Source organism: Chelonoidis abingdonii, chromosome 9 (genome assembly GCF_003597395.2).
Source record: "Chelonoidis abingdonii isolate Lonesome George chromosome 9, CheloAbing_2.0, whole genome shotgun sequence".
Classification (NCBI taxonomy): Eukaryota; Metazoa; Chordata; order Testudines; family Testudinidae; genus Chelonoidis; species Chelonoidis abingdonii.
Genome location: NC_133777.1, coordinates 45,709,067 through 45,727,480, shown reverse-complemented (window position 1 = coordinate 45,727,480; position 18,414 = coordinate 45,709,067). Strand labels below are relative to the sequence as shown.

The 18,414-nt window shown below is 42.8% G+C and overlaps 1 protein-coding gene across 9 annotated transcripts in view; it reads right to left on the bottom strand.

The window, feature by feature from the left end:
* Nucleotides 1-4,213: 4,213 nt before the first annotated feature.
* The window catches only part of NEO1 (neogenin 1), a 477,222-nt gene continuing 463,021 nt past the window's right edge, over nucleotides 4,214-18,414 (bottom strand). For 7 of the 9 annotated variants that reach the window (XM_075069482.1, XM_075069483.1, XM_075069484.1 and 4 more), the window contains 4 exons: nucleotides 10,246-10,404; nucleotides 7,942-8,199; nucleotides 6,591-6,727; nucleotides 4,214-5,055 (listed from right to left, as the gene is read on the bottom strand). In XM_075069482.1, the coding sequence (XP_074925583.1) occupies nucleotides 4,972-5,055; nucleotides 6,591-6,727; nucleotides 7,942-8,199; nucleotides 10,246-10,404 (638 nt within the window). In that variant the 3' untranslated portion in view covers nucleotides 4,214-4,971. The remainder of the gene's footprint in view (nucleotides 5,056-6,590; nucleotides 6,728-7,941; nucleotides 8,200-10,245; nucleotides 10,405-18,414) is intronic. The other 2 variants (XM_075069491.1, XM_075069492.1) reach the window with 1 other exon arrangement.

Here is an 18,414-nt window from a genome sequence, read left to right as displayed (position 1 = left end):
GAAAGGGAGATCAAGGACATGTTATGGATGGGTGTAATCCACCCCTCTGAGAGTGGTGCCCAAACCAGATGGGACAATCTGCTTTTGCATTGACTACTGTAAGCTAAATGCTGTAACTTGCCCTGAGAACTATCCAATGCCATGTACAGATGAGCTATTGGAGAAACTGGGACATGCCCAATTCATCTCCACCTTAGACTTAACTAAGCGGTACTGACAAGTGCCACTAGATGACCCAGCCAAGGAAAGGTCAGAGTTCTATAAATTTAATGTGCTCCCTTGCACCCGCCACTTTCCAGAGACTTGTAGATAACCTTATGTCTGGATTTGGGGAATTTGCAGTTGCCTACCTTGACAATGCGGCTATATTCTCAGATTCATGGGCAGAACACCTGAAACACCGCCAAGCTGTCTTCCAGTGCATAAGAGAGGCAGGATTAACTGTTAAAATGTCAAATAGGCCTAAACAGGGTAACGTACCTTGGACACCAGGTGGGTCAAGAAACTATCAAGCTTGGTTGGTGTTGGTCCTGCTTTGAGCAGGGGGTTGGACTAGGTAACCTCCTGAAGTCTCTTCCAACCCTAATCTCCCATGATTCTAACCCCCATACAGGCTAAAGTAAATGCTATCCAAAATTGGCCTGTCCCTAAGTCAAAGAATCAGGTACAATCCTTCTTGGGCTTGGCCAGGTATTATAGACGATTTGTATTACATTACAGCCGAATTGCCACCCCACTGACAAACCTAACCAGGAAAAAAGGCAAATGCAATTCAATGGAGTCAGATGCGTCAGAAAGCCTCTAACCAGCTTACGGTGGCCCTTACGTCTAACCCTGTACTAAGGGCCCCGGACTTTGACCAACCTCTCGTCGTAACCACAGATGCGTCTGAGTGTAGTGTTAGTAAAATTACATATTAATTCTGTTTTCCTAAACCTCCAGTAAGAAATCTCAGCTGGTGCGGACCTGACCTGAACCAGGCTGCCCAACACCATCTATGATTTGCGGGGGGGGAGGGAAGTATGTGATAAATGAAGGGTGGGGGGTAGCTCTCTTTTAAGGACACCCGACCAGCCAGTAGCTATAAAATCCCTCTTAGTAGCTGTTCTCTAATTGCTCTACCTTTAAAGCGCTAAAAAGTCTCACTGCTATGCACTGGTAAAAGGAAGTGAGTGGACACCTGGCCAAAAGAGCCAATGGGAAGGCTAGAACTTTTTCAAATTGAAACAAGACTCCCCTTTTGTCTCTGTGTTGTTGTTCTCCTGGGGAGAGGTGAACAGGGCAGACCCTATGCTGTAAGAGCTTGGGCCAGGTATGAAAAATCATCAGTCTCATACCTAGAAACTACTCATTTAAAACCCCAGATATGTAAGCACAGAGGAATCCACAAGCCATAAATAAAAGGAATAAACCCAGTTATGTCTTCCTAGATCAGGAAATGTTTAGGAAGACGTGATTGGGTTTATTGCTTTTATTTATGGGTTGTGGATTCCTCTGTGCTAACCCCAAGTGCTTTTGTTTTGCATTTAACCTTTAAAATGGACATCATGAAAGCTATTCTTGGTGCTTAATCCTTGTAATTGCTCTGTTAAAATCTAGCAATAGCCTGAGTTTCCAATGTATTTTCTTTCTTTTTTTAATTAATAAAATTAAAATTTAGAACAAAATTGGATTTTTGTGTCTTAAGAGGTTTGTGCACATGTTGTTAATTAGCTGGTGGCAACAGCTGATATCCTCCCCACATTCCTCAGCTCTTTCCTGGAGTGGGGTGAAAGAGCTTGAGGGTACCCCACAGGAAGGAATTCCCAAGTGAGCCTTCCTGGGCTGTCAAAGGGATTCTGTTCTTAGATGGTGGCAGCATTTACCAATCCAAGGTAAGAGAAAAGCTGTAACCTTGGGAGTTTAATATAACCCTGGAGTGTCCAGTATTATTTTTTATTATCCTTGCGGGCCCCCACCTTCTGCACTCAAAGTGCCAGAGTGGGGAATCAGCCTTGATATATGGGAATTAACAAAGGGAACAAACTCTCCAAGCAGACCAGAATTTGATTGGATTAAAAACATGTATTGGATATCCAATACTAAATAATAAACATGAAGTTATTAAAAAAGCCATAGAGTATACAGCAAATACTACAGAAAAGAAAAAAAATTTGTACAGTAAGGTAGAATTCTACAGCAGTCCTCAAAATTCTCCTACATCAGAATCATAAAACCATATACTGGGTTGTTTTGTTTTTTCCCAAATCCTTCTGAAGGAAGCTGCCATTTGACAGCCTAACTACAACACTACAAGATACACCATGTTCCAAATTCAAAATCACAGGATATGTAAGAAAATGTAGCATTAAAATGTGAAAAAGTGCAATACAGATTGTACACTGATTTGAGTGTTTTTTTAAGTTTAACCTTAAAAAACAACAACTTTGAACAGTTGTTTTATCAGTAAAAATATACTAGCCCCTACCCCAAATTCCATGGCAATATTAACATTCCCTGTGTTGTACATAAGTAATATTCACAAAGACCCACCAGCTAAGAGTACTGAATACATATGATGGCATTTCTTTGGGTATAGGTCAGAGGAAAACACACACCACCTTTACAAGCAACATGTGGATCCAAGTGTGTGTGTTTTGTTCATTAAATACAAGTTCTGTAGCTTATTTTGTCCTGAATTGTATTGACAAAGGCCTGAACATCTATTTTCAGGTGGCCTGGGGGGCTCAAATGTTGCACTTTTCACCAATGCCCCCCATACCCCACCCAAACAATAAATAATACCAGCAAACCCACTAGAAATGGCAACAGATAAGCAGTCTAGGAAAAGAAAGGAAGTCAAATCCCAAACAAGTCCCAGCTACTTTCCAGGATGATTCATTGCGTCCCTTCTCAGCATCAGGAATCAAACCATAAGCCAAGAGGGTCTTTTAATCCAATGGATAGAAGACAAAGAATATGCAATCTTATTGCTTTCTTTATTACATAAATCCTAATGTTTCCTGCTCAATATTCTGAGAGGTGCAAGAGCGAGTTTGTGCCCACTGGAAGTGCTATTTACCCATCATTAATCTGCTTTGGCAGAATAGATTTGCCATAAAAAAGCCATCAGTAAGTTCTTGTTTTCCCTTTGTTCAAAAAAGTGTGTATGTGAGTTCCATGGGAAGCTGCGATTTCATCAAACACTACCCCTCAGGCCAGTCACCATTGCTGAGTGTGGCACAGCCAAGAATGCTGGTGTACCACATGGCAACGAGTGTGCGAGAAAAGACACTTCACTTGCCTCCCCCCACCACTTTCTCCTCCTGCAGGATTTCCCTTTTAACTTCCCTCCCACTCCTAGAGAGATGTGTGAACAGCACCTGAGTCATTAACACTGATTTTTCAACGGGTTTTAAATATGTAAAAAAATACATTTTGCCTTGATTGTAGTTGAACATTTAAGATTCTTTTCAAAGCACTGTTTAAATGGCCTGGGACAGCAAAACTACAGGATTGATCTAGCTGAAAGAGCCTGTGAGTGGGGTTCCTCTAGTTAAAAGATCCTATGATTGGGGTTTGATTGTTTCCAAAGGCATGCTAGCCTGCTGGATTACAAGAGCTCCACCTTTCTCTGCTTCAGGACATGTCAGCACTTAAACCCCAGATTTAAGCACCCTAGCAGTGGAGAAGTGTTGTGAAAACTGTGCACTGCTGACTGCTCTATGTTCTAAGAGCTGCAATAATGCTCAATTTGCACTTAGAAGTTTTAAGACCTGTAGGATCTTTAAAATTATAGCTAACAATAAATCCAAGCACTGTTGCCAAAAGAAATGATGTCATCTGTACATAAGGAATCCTACTGTATAAGAGGAACTTTTAAAAAATGGTTCTAAATGACACTTCCACTGCAATTTAATAACCAGAGATATAATTAAGTTACAAGAAAGGACATAACAGAAGATGATTTCATTTTCCTCAGTCTTTTAGTGAACAAATGAAGACTGGAAAACAACAATAAGGAAACCTCCCAATAGCCCCTGGCTCCCCTCCCCCTTCCCCATTAACTCCCCCCCCCCCCAAAATATTGAAATTGCACAAAAAGTGACAAACAAGTCTACCATCAGTACAGTGCAAAACAAGTGTGTTGATCAGTTTTAAGAACTTTTCAAAAGAAAATGATTCTCCCTTTTTATTAACTCCCCCCCCCCCCAAAATATTGAAATTGCACAAAAAGTGACAAACAAGTCTTTCAATGGTACATTTCAATTCAAACAGATTTATAATCTCACAGTGATGAGAGGAGAAAGTCAGGCTTTTAATAATTATAATATAAAAATAATAAAAGAGCTTACAAATAGCAATGCAGCATCCCAAATGGCCATGGATTAACTGCTGGAAGAGGATGTAATTATATGCAGAATAAAAAAACCCAAAACAGAATACTCCACACTGGCAATGAATTTCCATACACAATAGAACAAGCAGTCAAACATCAGTCTAGGCTGTGGAAAACAACGCTTTTCTTTTTTTCTTTTCTTCAGATTACACAATTTTTTTCCTTTTTATAAAAAAAGATAAAATAAAATAAAAACACACAAATAAACTTGTACATAAATGCGAATGTCCAACACTGAAAAGGCAGGGCAATCACACCACTGAGACAAAACCTGACCAGAAAAAGAATGTAAAGTCTATTTGATTTTTTCCTCCCCTCTTGCTTGGACACTAGATTTCACCTGAAGTGTCCCATCCTGCATGGTCTCAGCAGGTAAACAAGACTTCAACTTGGCAATGACTTTGTTTCAGGACGAGGAGGAGAAAAGTCATCTTTTTAACCAGCATTAGCATTAATGCACCAGTTGGTTTGTTTGCTTTCTACATCTGCTCTCGTGTGCTGTCCCCCTCTTTCTCTGTACAATTCCTTGCGTTCCAAGGCTGAGTTCCAAGACTTGTGAAACTGGATTTGGAGTCATGTCCTGGTGAAGGTGTTCATGCTGTAGTGATGGCATTAAGGTCCTTCATTAGTCCTTCCAGGTGGGCCATCTCTTTGGTCAGCTCATCCGGTTCATAGTTCTGCAGGAGATTTAAGAGGGTTAATGGCTATTTAAGGAAAAGTGGGAGGAAGCATGATCAATGACTCTGGTATACAATATGACTATAAATCATATATAGGCAAAAATTTTGATGGTTATGTCAATGCACAAATTGAAACCAACAATCATTTTTCAAATGCTGGAATTTTGCAGAAGTATGAAAGGAGTAAGAGACAGATGGGCAAAGGGTGCACCAGAATTGGGCATGCAGATAAAACCACAACAAAACATACAGAAATCGAACCGAAAAGGGTGAATTATTGACAAATACAGTGTGATAGAGAAAAAACACAAGGAAAGTGGAAAAAGAGAAGAAAAACAGAAATTTCAAATTAAACATTTTCTGCACCCACAACACTAAGTACATCAAAGATAATGATTTGAAGCAGTACTATGGTAGTGTCAGCTACAAAGGATTTTTAGCTATCATTTTCAAAGCTGGATGCCTAGTTAGACTGCTCACTTACCAAAAAAAAAAAAAAAAAAAAAAGTAGCCTCATTTCCAAAGATGCTGAGCATCTGTAGCTCCCACAGCCTTCGAAGGGAGCTAGGGTTGCTCAACACTTTTGAAAATAAAGCCACTTTCATTCAGGAGCCTAAATATGAATTTAGGGTCACAGGTTTAAGTGTTTTGACTCTAATCCTCAACTATCCCCTTTTGTCACCCCCACTCTTCATCTTTGGGATGAAACACGGTTGCTGCATGAGATTACAGCTATGGCATTTCTAGTAACAGTTATATCCAGGCACAGCCTTCTTTCACAACAACTGTAGGGAAATGAAATGCCAACTTGGGCAAGATCATAGCATGTGAAGCAGCAGTGGCTTTCCAGGAAAGCAAACAGTGCTCGCTGGGGCTTCCCACTCTGGTTAGTAATTCTTTGGTACATACAGTCCAGTGTAGAAGTCTAACATAGCTCCTCTTTACCCTGCTCCTCTTTCCATCAAGACAGGTTAGGAGAAAACCAGAGGCTTGGACAACTCCTCATCCTCAGCTAACTGTGCAGTAAGCCTGGGGGAACAACATTATCCCACGTTCACCTAACTGAGAGGCTTGTTAACTTGAGGTTCTGCTGCATTTGTTAAAATTGTCAATCTCTGCTCAGGAAGGCTCCTGGAGTGGAACAGAGGGAGTAGTACACATCAAGGCAGTAGTATACTGAGATAGCATTACCATAGGCTTGGCTCTAACAATCACTATTTGGCCTTAAATTTAAGTAGTAAGTCCTTAACTTCACCACAAAATATAAAAGGAGTTTGCCCTGGGTGAGATTTTCAAAGAGCATAAAAGACAGTTCAGAGCCCAAAGCCCACTAACTGTCAATGGGAGTTCTAGTCTAGTCTAGTCTATATAGGTTCTTATACCTGAGTGCCTGACCTGGGTGCCTAACTGCCTTTTATGCTTTTGAAATCTCCTTCCTTATGGTTAGCATTACTTGAATGCTCTCTGCGAATATCCAGAGAGATTTGTCATGCTGTATTAAGTGCTGCCAAGAAAGCTGTAAATACACTTACACTTTCTGAGTCCTCAAGCATCCTGGTGGTCTCCTGCACATCGGGGGCACTGGGCACTACCACTGGCATAGGCGGTCGAGTTCTCCCTAAAGTCCCGATCGACGCAGTCTTCACCGAGTGAACTGGATGGTTAGAAGCTTAAAGCAAAAATGTTACATACTCTTAGCAGTGTTCCCTATAATTTTTCCCATACATGTGTGGAATGAATTTTGTTATGTGCATAAATATGGAGGTGATGTGTGACACATCACCTTCATATTGGTGCACATAACAAAATTCATGTGGTAGAGGTGAGGCCAAGAGGTTCGGAGTGTGGGAGGGGGCTCAGGGTTGGGGCAGAGGGTTGAATGCAGGGGGTGAGGGCTCTGGCTGGGGGTGCGGGCTCTGGAGTGGGCCCACGGATGAGGAGTTTGGAGTGCAGGAGGGTGCTGCGGGGCTACGGTGGGGAGAGAGGACTCCCCTCAGTGCTCTCTCCCCGCAGCAGCATTTGGTATGAGGGGGAGAGGCGTCTCCTCCCACCGCAGCAGCTCTGGGGCTGGGGCTGCAGGACAGGCACCCCTTCCCCAACCCCAGTAGGTCTGGGCCGGGGCTGGGCCACCCTGGCTGTGCCTGGGTCCAGGCCAATCCAGGGTTGGGCTGCGCAACCCCACCGGGTCTGGGCCACTCTGAGGCTGGCCTGGGCCGCACTGCCCTGGCCGATCTGGCCACACTGACCCAGCTGCAGCAGGTCCGGGCTGCAGGCTGAGTTGGGGCCAGGGGAGGGACGCCCCTTCCATGACAGGTTGGGGGCTGGGCTAGGTGGGGATTCCCTGAGTGCCTATGTGGCACTAAATAGGCTACTGTGTGGCCACGCAATTTACAGGGAACTTTGTCTCTTAGCCATAATTTCCCTGTCCAGATGGAGAAGGTGGTTATGAGAATGTCAGAAGCATTGCTACAGCGTGGAGAATGCTCTTGAATTGGCCAGATCAAAAGGGTTCTATCAGAACACAACTGTTTTCCAGTGGGTTAGAACTAATGCTTCAAATTAATGCATGTTGGATTGAACATCCCTTTGGATTATCCAAATACCTGAAGATGAAGTTTACTGCTGTGCTTGAAAACTAAATGTATGAAATTCAGCCCAGACTTATCTCTGGCTTCCTCTCTAACATCTCTCCTTGGATGTCAGGTGCAATCTTTCCCAAAAGCATCTCCTCGTTTTCCTCTTGATCCCCTTCCTCTCCTTCCCTCATCTATCTCCACTGACAACTCCACTATTCGTCACTCTATCCTCCTCCACGTGCAGCATATGCACTGTGATTTTCAGAGCTATACCATGTCATTTATCCTTCCACCCTACTCCGCTCACCTTGCTGTGTCAATAACGGTGTGCTTGGCAACGCTGGGTCATATGTGGAACCTGTGGGTGGAACTGCTGGCACTGCAAAGCTCTTCAGAGGGTGAGAGGGACGGACGTGGGCAGTAGGGAGACTTTGACCTGAATCCTCCTCCTGTGTGTTGGCCAGATAAGATGCTGTGGCACTTTCTGGCTCTTGATGGTCAGCACAACATGTCTGAGATGAGGAAGCCGGCATGGTGTCTGTGCTTGGTGTATTTCGAACAGATTCTACAATGGGAAAGTAAAAATGGGACTTATTTTCTTATTTTTCCCTCTTTTCAGCTAGGCTATTAAATATTTCCTTTTGCAACATCCCAATAGCCACACGTGACCAAAGCAGGAGTCTTTACCAAGCGCTTTTCCTGAAGATCCTAGTTAAAGCTAGGGAATAGATTCATGCATCAACAATCACCTGAGCACTTAACATCCAATACTGCCCTGTTTTAAGAAGTAAGTCCATAAAAATTCCATAAGACAAAAAAAAAGCAAAACCAAAAACCCAAAAACCCAGCCATCCCATGACAATGTAACCTTTGGCACCAAAGGAGTCCACAGCTGACCAGATGTTTTGCTGTCTTACAAGGTTTCTGCAGCTTATTTTCAGGCATTTAATAAACACAAGGAGAAAAACAAAATCACTGCTAATTCAGATATAGATTTGGTCTATGATATTGGTCTAACAGTGTGTCTCAAATCTTAATATCTAAAAATGTGTATCCCATTCACATTTCCACATTGCATACCCACAAATGACTTCTTCTCCACACTCATCCTAATGTTACCTGTGTGCACTTAAATTCTTCTCTGTCTTTTTGTCTATGTTACTGTGCCTAAATAGGATGCAGCAATCAAGATATAATATGCCAAGTGGTGGTCAGTCAACTATTAGAAAAGAGTTCATTTTAGTACCTAGCTCCAAAGGGAAACCATCATCAGCCCAATACCTAAGCAATCGATATGGCAAATCACAAAGTCACTGTGAAATTCTGCATCATCATCAGCTTTTGCTTAAGGAATAAACAGCATGTGATGCACATCTTAATTCTAATTTGAGACTAGAACATTCCACAACTTTGTAACTACTAAAAATACCTAGATGTTTATATTATCACCAATCATTGTGATATATAGATGAAACCAAAATCTTCTAGAGTATTATGAAGGCAGGGGAATGAAAGGGAATCTTGCATTTTTATGGCATCTCTATCTAACCTAGTCTGTGCACAAGAAAATATCTTGGCTGCAAGAGCTGCTACTCCCATAATCATTTGAAGAGTACAAAAACAAGCAAGCAAGCAAGCAATACCTTCTACTACAACACAATCTTTTACCTGCATATTAGCAGCTTCATGAGGTATTTGAAGCTTTGCTTATGAACTGAAACATTCCAGAAAACAACAGTACAAGCTTCATTATTGCCTATGGTACCTTATAAGTATTCAGAACAACAGACTAGAGGCACTGCATTCATTGTATCCTAAGAAGTTTAACTATTTGTGATTCTTACAGCATACACAGCAATGTTGCCTACATATTTCTCATAGCACTGGCTGCTTTAATAGGAATACTGCAAGAACTGTACTTACACACCACTGGGCTTGAAGCTTAAAAAACATTATGTAGGAAAGATCAAGTTTTTTCTTGTTGTTTTAACAAACTAGGAAAGTTATTAATATTCTAAGTGTGCACAAATTAAATGTAAACAGGGTTTCAGTTTCTATAGATGCTAAAAAAGGACACTATCCGATATCGCAGGCTCAACATTTGACCCATGCAAAATTCAGATAATGGGACAAAATATTCATAAGTATCAAGGGGATTTTGTTCATTCTTAACTCATCACTCCATTACTGAGAAATACAAATAAAGCTGGTAATTCTTCTGTTCCATTGCTGGTCTTCAGTAGGAATGAACTAGAAAATACTATTCTCAGAGATGGGCTCTCAGTCCTGAACTGGTTATACAAAGCACATTTTTCACTGTGATGAGGTGTGGTGCAAGGTAAGTTGCAGCTGCCACGCAAAAAAAACAAACGTTAATTTTAGTTTCATTCAAAACAAGGAAACACATTGTCTAACATTGGAAAAGAAAAAAATATCAGTAGGCATAAGTATGTTATTTTCTCACTTCTAAGGAGCCAATAAGAACAAAGGAGACTGATCAGATCAAACTACTAAAGATGACTTGAGGGTTTTCCTTGGAACTTTGCTTTCCACATACGTTTTGCGAATAGTTCCCTTTCAAATGAATGCTACCTGGTCATTCATCTCTCACCTGTGGAATTGGCCCTGTCTGAATGGGACATGGCTGTGCCAATCGGCCAAGGGTTGACCTGATGATGGAGATAGCTGCCAGTTGGAGAAGCGAGGCTGCCGGAGTGGAAATGATGGTGAGGGTTATCGAGTGAATGGATGGGATGAGCGCTAATCACAGCTGTGAATGGACACAAGACAGAAAAAACGCTTAACATACAGATGGGCATGCACACATACAGCAATGCACTGAACCCCTCCCTTCTCCCTCAAAGGCACAGTACAAGGTAGACAGCCATTCATCAGATTGAGAAGGAAATCAAGTGGACTTATTTTAACATCAAATTCATGCTCTACCCCTAGTATAAAAACAACCCCCCCCGCCCCCGAAATCAGTCTTCTCATCATTTTTCTTATGCTGAAAAAACACACCACTCTTGGTCCTGCTTTCACCGAGAGTCCTCTTGAGAAAATGAGGATCAGCTCCTTTTAGAGCCTTCCTGTGTAACTCTAGGCTGTAAACTTCACGCCTAATAAAGCATGTTAATATTGTAAATGTTGTAAATGTGAACTCAAACTGTGAAAACCATTTCAGTCTGAGGGAATTTAATTTCCCAACAAACATGAGCAAGTATTACAGTACCTTTGGTTAATTAAATAATGTTAGATAGATGGTGACAAGCACAGGATGAGATGCAGAAGATTCTGCTTATAATCAGCAGAATTCTCATCCAATACATTCAAACTGGAGGCCTTTTTTTCTCTCTACACTTTTCTTTCTGCTTGAGAGGCATGAATACTTGAATTTCTCAAGAGGGCAGCATTTGTATGTCTTACATTCTCCCCAACTTGACATTAACAGCAAAGCAAGGGTTTCTACAACTGCAAGTTCACACTACACTCCAGAATTTGGAGGGCTGTCTTACACAGGATTTGGTTTTTACGCTAGACTCAAACACTAGATTACTCACGAAATGGCCCAAAAGAAAGTTGGAGGGATATGCTGAAGGTCAGGGCTCATTGCTAGCACAATAGTTAAAGAATAAGAAAACTGCAATCAGTTACTTATCCAAACATGAAGTTGCCCAGACCTATTTGCCTCAAAAACTCCCCTTTTAGGAGTCATACATCCTGAATCTTTTAAAGTAGTTAGTTCAGCTAGGGCCCCTGCCTCGTTGCGTGCAAGTTTGCACACAAAGTATGGTTAAAAAGAAGACTGAAACCCCTGCTCCCTCCATTCCTATTCACCTGTTTGGATAACAGTCTCTGAGTTGGGGAGGGTGTGAATTTGTGGAGGCAATGTATTCAGAGATCTGCAGTTACAGGGAGTAACCAACCTCTTTCGCACAAAACTGCCTTTGCAGATTCCAGTTCTTGGAACTTAACCAGCAGTATAGGCCTCTTCAGAACCAGGAGACTGGCTAAGGAGAGACTAATTAAAACAGCATCCCTGAAACACTAATCTAATCCACCTTTTTAATGGCAGCCTTTCAAGTATTTGAAGACTGCTATTGTGTCCCTCCCCCTTAACCTCCTCTTTTCCAAACTAAACATACCCAGGTCCTTTGGCCTTTGCTCATATGGTTTGTGTTCCATCCCTCTGATCATCTTTGTCACTCTCTTCTGGATCCTTTCCAGATTCTCTACACTCCTTCTATATATTGGCAACCAAAATTGGACACAGCACTCCAGCTGAGGTGTATGTAAACGGACTGCTCAAGAAAGTCTGAGCTTAGGTCAGGCAGGTGCTGTGACGCTTTACTACACAGTTCTGTCCAGCCTTCATCTGGAATTCCCCCTGCTGGAGCTCCATTTCAGGTGTATACACGCCCCATGTGCCTTTGATCAAGGTTTTTCGTTAGCAGAGCCCATTTGGCCTGCACACATACTCCAGACAGCCTCATGCCCTATGCTGCGGATATAAAGAGCTGTATGGGTGAATGACCCTTGTTTCGGTCTCTATGGTAAAGTCCTGCAAGCCAAAACTCTGAATCAGAGGGGAAGGAGGGCAAATAGTGGAGCACCCAGAGGGACACGCATCTCAAAGAACTCCAATTACTGCACAAAGTGAGTAACCTCTTCTTCTTCTTCAAGTAGTGTCCCTGTGAGTGCTCTACTTCAGGTGATTCCCAAGCAATATCATCAGAAGGAGAAAGGAGCTGCAGAGCTGGATCTAACACTGAAGATAGAATTGCAATGCCAACCAAAACCTCTGAACTGGATGCATGAACCAATGCATAATGTTTAGAGAAATTATGTACTGAGATCCAGCTTGCAGTTTTACAGATTTCAACAACTGGAACATCTTTCAATATTCTAAACTGAGGTAGACTAGGACCTTGTTGAATGGGCAGAAAGAAAGGAGGACGCTGAATGCTGGCAGCCTCATAACAAGAGATAATATACCCCAAGATCTATCTTGATCGTTTTTGGACAAAAACTGTGGATCCTTTGGATCTGTCCACAAAAGAAACAGTCTAAACAGTTGGGGTCTGTCCAGATAGAAGTTAAACACCCTTTTAACATCCAAGGTATGGAGGATAGTTTCCTCTCTAGTCTGGTGTGGCTTTGGGATAAAAACTGAAAGATAAATAACCTGGTTAATATGAAATTCAGAAGATATTTTAGGAAGAAACTTAGGATGTGGCTGTAATTAAAATTTTGTCCTAGAAGAAAAATGTAAAAGGAGGATCTGCCATTGAAGTTCCCATTTCTCCAACTCTCCTGGCAGAAGTGATGGCCACCAAAAAAGCCTCTTTCATTGATAGCTTAAATAGAGAACACATAGTATCTCAAAGGGAGGTTTCATAAGGGAATTAAGAACCAAGTTTAAAAGTGGGCCCTTTAATTTGCAGAAAGCCATTAATCAATCCCTTGATGAATCATGCTGTTGTCGGGTAGGCAAACAGTGAGAATCCCTCTACCAGTGAATGAAAGGCTGTGATAGCCACCAAGTGAAACTTGATGGAACTCAGAGAAACAGTTATCTTTTTTAAATTTCGACAGATAATTGAGAATAGCAGAGAGGAAAACTGCCCCTGGGCACACTAGTGATGGAATCTTTTCCATTTTCGATGTTCAGTGTTTCAGGTAGATATCTTCCTGCTCTTTAACAATACCTGATGTACTTCTGCTGAAATCTCCGGCCCCAAGAAGCATCAGGGAGCCAAGCTCTGAGCTGAAGCATTCTCAAGTTGAGATGAAGAGTCTAACTGGAATTAAAATGTTTGGAAGTCTCAATGGTGGACAAGAAATGAGGTGAATCAGGTAAGGATACCACACATGTCTCTGCCAAGTTGGTAGAACTAGAATAATTCTGACTTTGTCGTGTTTAATCTTGTTCAACACACTGAGGATCAATGGTTTTGGGAGTATACCTTAAGAAGACCTCTTGTCCAAAAAATGATGAAGGTATCTCCTAGGGATTGGGACCCAGCCCATATCTCAAGCAGAATTTCTTGCACTTCCTGTTGGTGGTGATGGCAAAGTCCACCTCTGGAAGCCCCCAAGTGAGAAGAATATGTCTGAGAATTTGAGAGTCTGAGTCCCAGTTAGAATCTAGGGAGTGCCTGCTCAGGTCGTCAAACATTGTGTTTTGTATGCCTGGAAGGTAACAGGTTGAGATGAGGGCGTGACTGTTTATATACCAGCTATATACCAGGCATATTGCTTTACAAAAGTACAAGTCATAGCATTGAAGACAACTTCTCTCCGATGGTTGGGGGCTTATTTGAAACCTGGAGATGAGGTTTGTTAGGGTCATAAACCTGTCAACAGGTAGGTAAGCCCTGGCTGATACAGCATCCAGAGACATCCCTATGAAATATAGCTACTCTACTGAGGTCAGAATGGGTTTTTCTATGTTGAGTTGAAGACCTAATCTGTAGAATAGAGACATGGTTATCTGCACTGCAGAAACACTTTGTGGTACAATGAGTCCTTAAGCAGCCAATCATCGAGGTAAGGGAAGATGATTACTCCTAGCTGTCATAGATAAGTGGCTACCACTGATATAACCTCTGAGAACACCCTTGGTGCAGAGAAGAGGCTGAACAGAAGCAATCGATACTGGAAGTGATCCTGGTTGACTATAAAACAAAGAAACTTCTTGTGAGGGGCTGAAATGGAATGTGAAAAAAATGCATGTTGAAGATCAAGGGCCACGAACTAATCCCTGGAATCTAATGATGAAATTATAGCCGTGAGAGTCGCCAGCCTAAATTTATGTGATATCACAAAGGTGTTTAGAAGTCTGAAATCTGATATCAGTCTCCATCCCATGTTATTTTTAGGGATCAGAAAATACTTGGAATATAATCCCTTCCCCTGTGGTGGACTAGAGCTGTATCTATGGGCCCTATGTGTAAAACAGAGATGACTTCCTGTCCCAATAAATGGTCATGAGATGGGTCCCTGAAAAGGGATGGAGGAGGAGGATGGTGGTGCTGGTAAGGGGTTTAAACTAGATAGAGTAACCTGATTTTACAACCTTTATGACCCAATTGTCGGATTTAATCTGTTCCCCAGGTCAAGAGCCAGGAAAATCAATCTCTAAAAGGTGGGAGGTGGCTAGGCTGATGAAGCTGAAGATTCCCAAGGTGGGGAAATTCTGGGCCATTGACAAAACCATGAAAATTGACACTTGGTCGCAAATTTAGGTGGTTCTGTAGATCTATGACAGATAGAGAGTTAGACTGGTCAGGATTTCTGTGTGGTTTGAGTTCTACTAAATTTCCTCTGCTTTGCAGGTATGTAAGGCCCTGCAGTCCTTCAAGGTAAGAAGAGATTCATTGGTGGAATCTGAAAAGAGTTTAAGTCCATCAAAAAGGAGGTCTTGCACAGAGTGTCCAAAGGACAGCAACAAAAATGATGAAAGGTTTAGAAAACCTGACCTATGAGGAAAGATTAAAATATCTGGGTGCGTTTAGTCTTGAGAAATGAAGACTGAGAGGAGACTTATTAACAGTCTTTAAATATGTTATAGGCTGTTATAAAGAAGACTGATCAATTGTTGTCCATGTCCATAGAAGGTAGGACAAGCAGCAGTGGATTTAATCTGCAGAAAGGGAAATTTAGATTAGATATTAGGAAAAGCTTTATAACTGTAAGGGTAGCTAAGCTCTGGAATAGGCTTCCAAAGGAGGTTGTGGAATCCCTGTCATTGGAGGTTTTTAAAAATGGATTGGAGAAATACCTTCAGGGATGCTCTAGATTTACTTGGCTATGCCCCAGCGCAAGCAGCCAGACTTGATAATTTCTTGAGGTCCTTTCCAGCCGTACAGTTCTATGATTCTTTGACATCAGAGTTTGGTAATTTGCAATCCTGAATTGCAGAGTTGCTGAAGATTATCTTGTGACTGAAGAGACAGAGTTGTTTTTGGTCCCTATCATAAAGCTGTAGGCTTTTTATGGTGTCTGCTATGCTGGTTAACTGCCTCCACAAGTAAAGACTTTGGTGAAGGATGGGAAAATTAAATTTTTTTTTGCTGGCACAGAGTACTTTTTGTCTGCCCATTTACAAGTAACTGATGCTATAACCAGTCTGCCAAATGGTGTTAGCAGAATCCTCATTCATGGGTCAAGCCACTCATTCAGAAGGTGTTGCACACAGGATGTTCAAAAGTTTATGTTGTGACTCCTGGACATCCTCTAGTTCTGGGGTAGGCAATCTATGGCAGGTGTTCCGAAGGTGGCACGGGAACTGATTTTCAGTGGCACTCACACTGCCCGGTCCTGGCCATTGGTCCGGGGGGGCTCTGCATTTTAATTTAATTTTAAATGAAGCCTCAAACATTTTAAAACCCTTATTTACTTTACATACAACAGTAGTTTAGTTATATATTATAGACTTATAGAAAGAGACCTTCTAAAAATGTTAAAATGTATTACTGGCACGTGAAACCTTACAATAGAGTGAATAAATGAAGACTCGGCACACCACGTCTGGAAGGTTGCCAACCCCTGCTCTAGTCTAATGGGATATGGAGAAGGCTCTTCATGAGCTCCTGAAATTGCTTGAAATCATCCACCAAAGGCAGTGGTGGAGGCATTACAGCCTTATCTGGAGACAATGATGAACCATTCCATCTGAGGTCGCACCTGAAAGTCTCCTTTAGAGGTTCAGACTGTTAAGGAGGAAGTGGTGCATCAGGCACACGTCTCTCTCTATGTTCTCCATGGGAAAAATCAGGAGCTATTGAGAACTGCTGGAGATAAAAAGCCTACGGATCCCAAAAAGGCCACTGAGGGAGCCATGATGCTCATACTAGTGAGGCAGGGCTTGAGATAGGGAAATTCCAAGAGCAAAGCTTCCAGGTTAGGTGACAGGTGAGTAGTCCCTTCCATGGTAGATGAGAAAATCAAGGACAGAAATCTGAGAATCAGAAGAATCTCCTTCAACATAATCCAAAAGTGGGGTGGGTAATAGTGTTGGGGATCACTGTCCACCCTGTGCGGTAGGTACCGGAGAATTGAGAGGCACCAGGAAAAAAGACAGTTACCTTTTCCGTTACTGGTGTTCTTTGAGATATGTTGTTCATGTCCATTCCATATTATGTGTGTGTGTGTGCTGGCCACATGCACTGGGGCCGGAAGTTTTTCCCTTAGCAGTATCTATAGGGGACTGGCTCTGGTGCTTTCTGGAGTAGCGCCCACATGGCACAGTATAAGGGGCATCACTGGGTCCCCTCACCCTCAGCTCCTTCTTGCTGGAAACTCCGACAATTGGGAAGGAGGGCGGGTTATGGAATGGACATGAGCAACACATCTCGAAGAAAACCAGTTACGGAAAAGGTAACTGTCTTTTCTTCTTTGAGTGCTTGTTCATGTTCATTCTATATTAGGTGACTCCCAAGCAGTACCCCTGGAGGCGGGTAGGAGTTCACGGATGTGTAGATTGCAACACAGCTCTGCCAAACCGAGCGTTGTCTCTGGCCTGCTAAGTGATGGCATAATGTGCCATGAACGTTTGGACACAGGACTACATCACAGCTCTACAGATCTCCTGGATAGGGATGTGTGCCAGGAAAGCCACTGAGGATGCCTGACTGTAACAGATCCATATGCAAAAGGTGATCTAGTTGGAAATTCTCTGAGAGGACACCGGAAGGCCCTTCATCCTATCTGCTGTGGCAATGAAGAGCTGAGTCCATTTACAGAAAGACATGGTATGCACTAGGTAAAAAGCCAGCACCCTTTGGGTGTCCAGGTCATGCAGCCACCACTCCTCACTGGTCTTGTGCGGCTTAAGACAGAACAGCGGGAGGAAGATGCCCTGATTCATATGGAAGGTAGACAGGTTGGCAGGAAGGCCGGGTGAGGTCTCAGGTGGACCTTGTCTTTGTACAATATCATGTACAGAGGTTCTGAGGTCAAGGCTTTAATCTCAGAGACATGCCTTGCTGATGTCACCACCACCAAGAAAGTGACCTTCCATGATAGGTGGGAAAGGGAGCAGAAGCCCAGTGGCTCAAAGGGCAGGCCTGTGAGCCTGGAGAGGACCAAGTTAAGATCACACTGTGGGATAGGGGTATGTACCTGTGGGACAAATCTCTCAAGGCCTCTCAAGAATCTGACCATCATGTCATGAGAAAACACCATCTGGCCTTGGATTGGTGGGTGAAAAGCAGAGATGGCCGTGAGATGCACTCTAATGGAGGAGTGTGCCAGGCCCTGGTTCCTCAGATGAAGCAGGTAGTCTAAAATAAACTGTACAGAAGAGCATGAGGGAGAGATGCCACACTTGGTCGCCCAGTGGGAAAACCTTGTCCACTTGGCCAGGTAAGTCAGTCTAGTTGAGGGCTTCCTGCTTCCCAGGAGGACCTGTTGGACCTCATTCATGCCAAGAGGAGGAGGGTCATGAGGTTGGGGTGCAGGAGCCGACCCTTGTCCTGTGACAGAATGTCCGGTCGGTTGAGCAGGGGCCAGGGAGGGGCTGCTGCGAGGTTCATAACCGTGACAAACCAGTGCTGGTGAGGCCCCACCAGGGCGATCATGATAATCTGTGTCTTGTCTCTTTTGAACTTTGCTAGGACCTGCTGATGAGAGGAATTGGAGGGAATGCGTATATCAAGTTTCCTGACCATGACAGGAGGAAGACATCGGAGAGGGAGTCTTTGCCCAGGCCTTGGCACAAACAAAACCAGTGGCATTCCCTGTTTAGCCTGGTAGCGAACATGTCTACTTAAGAGTT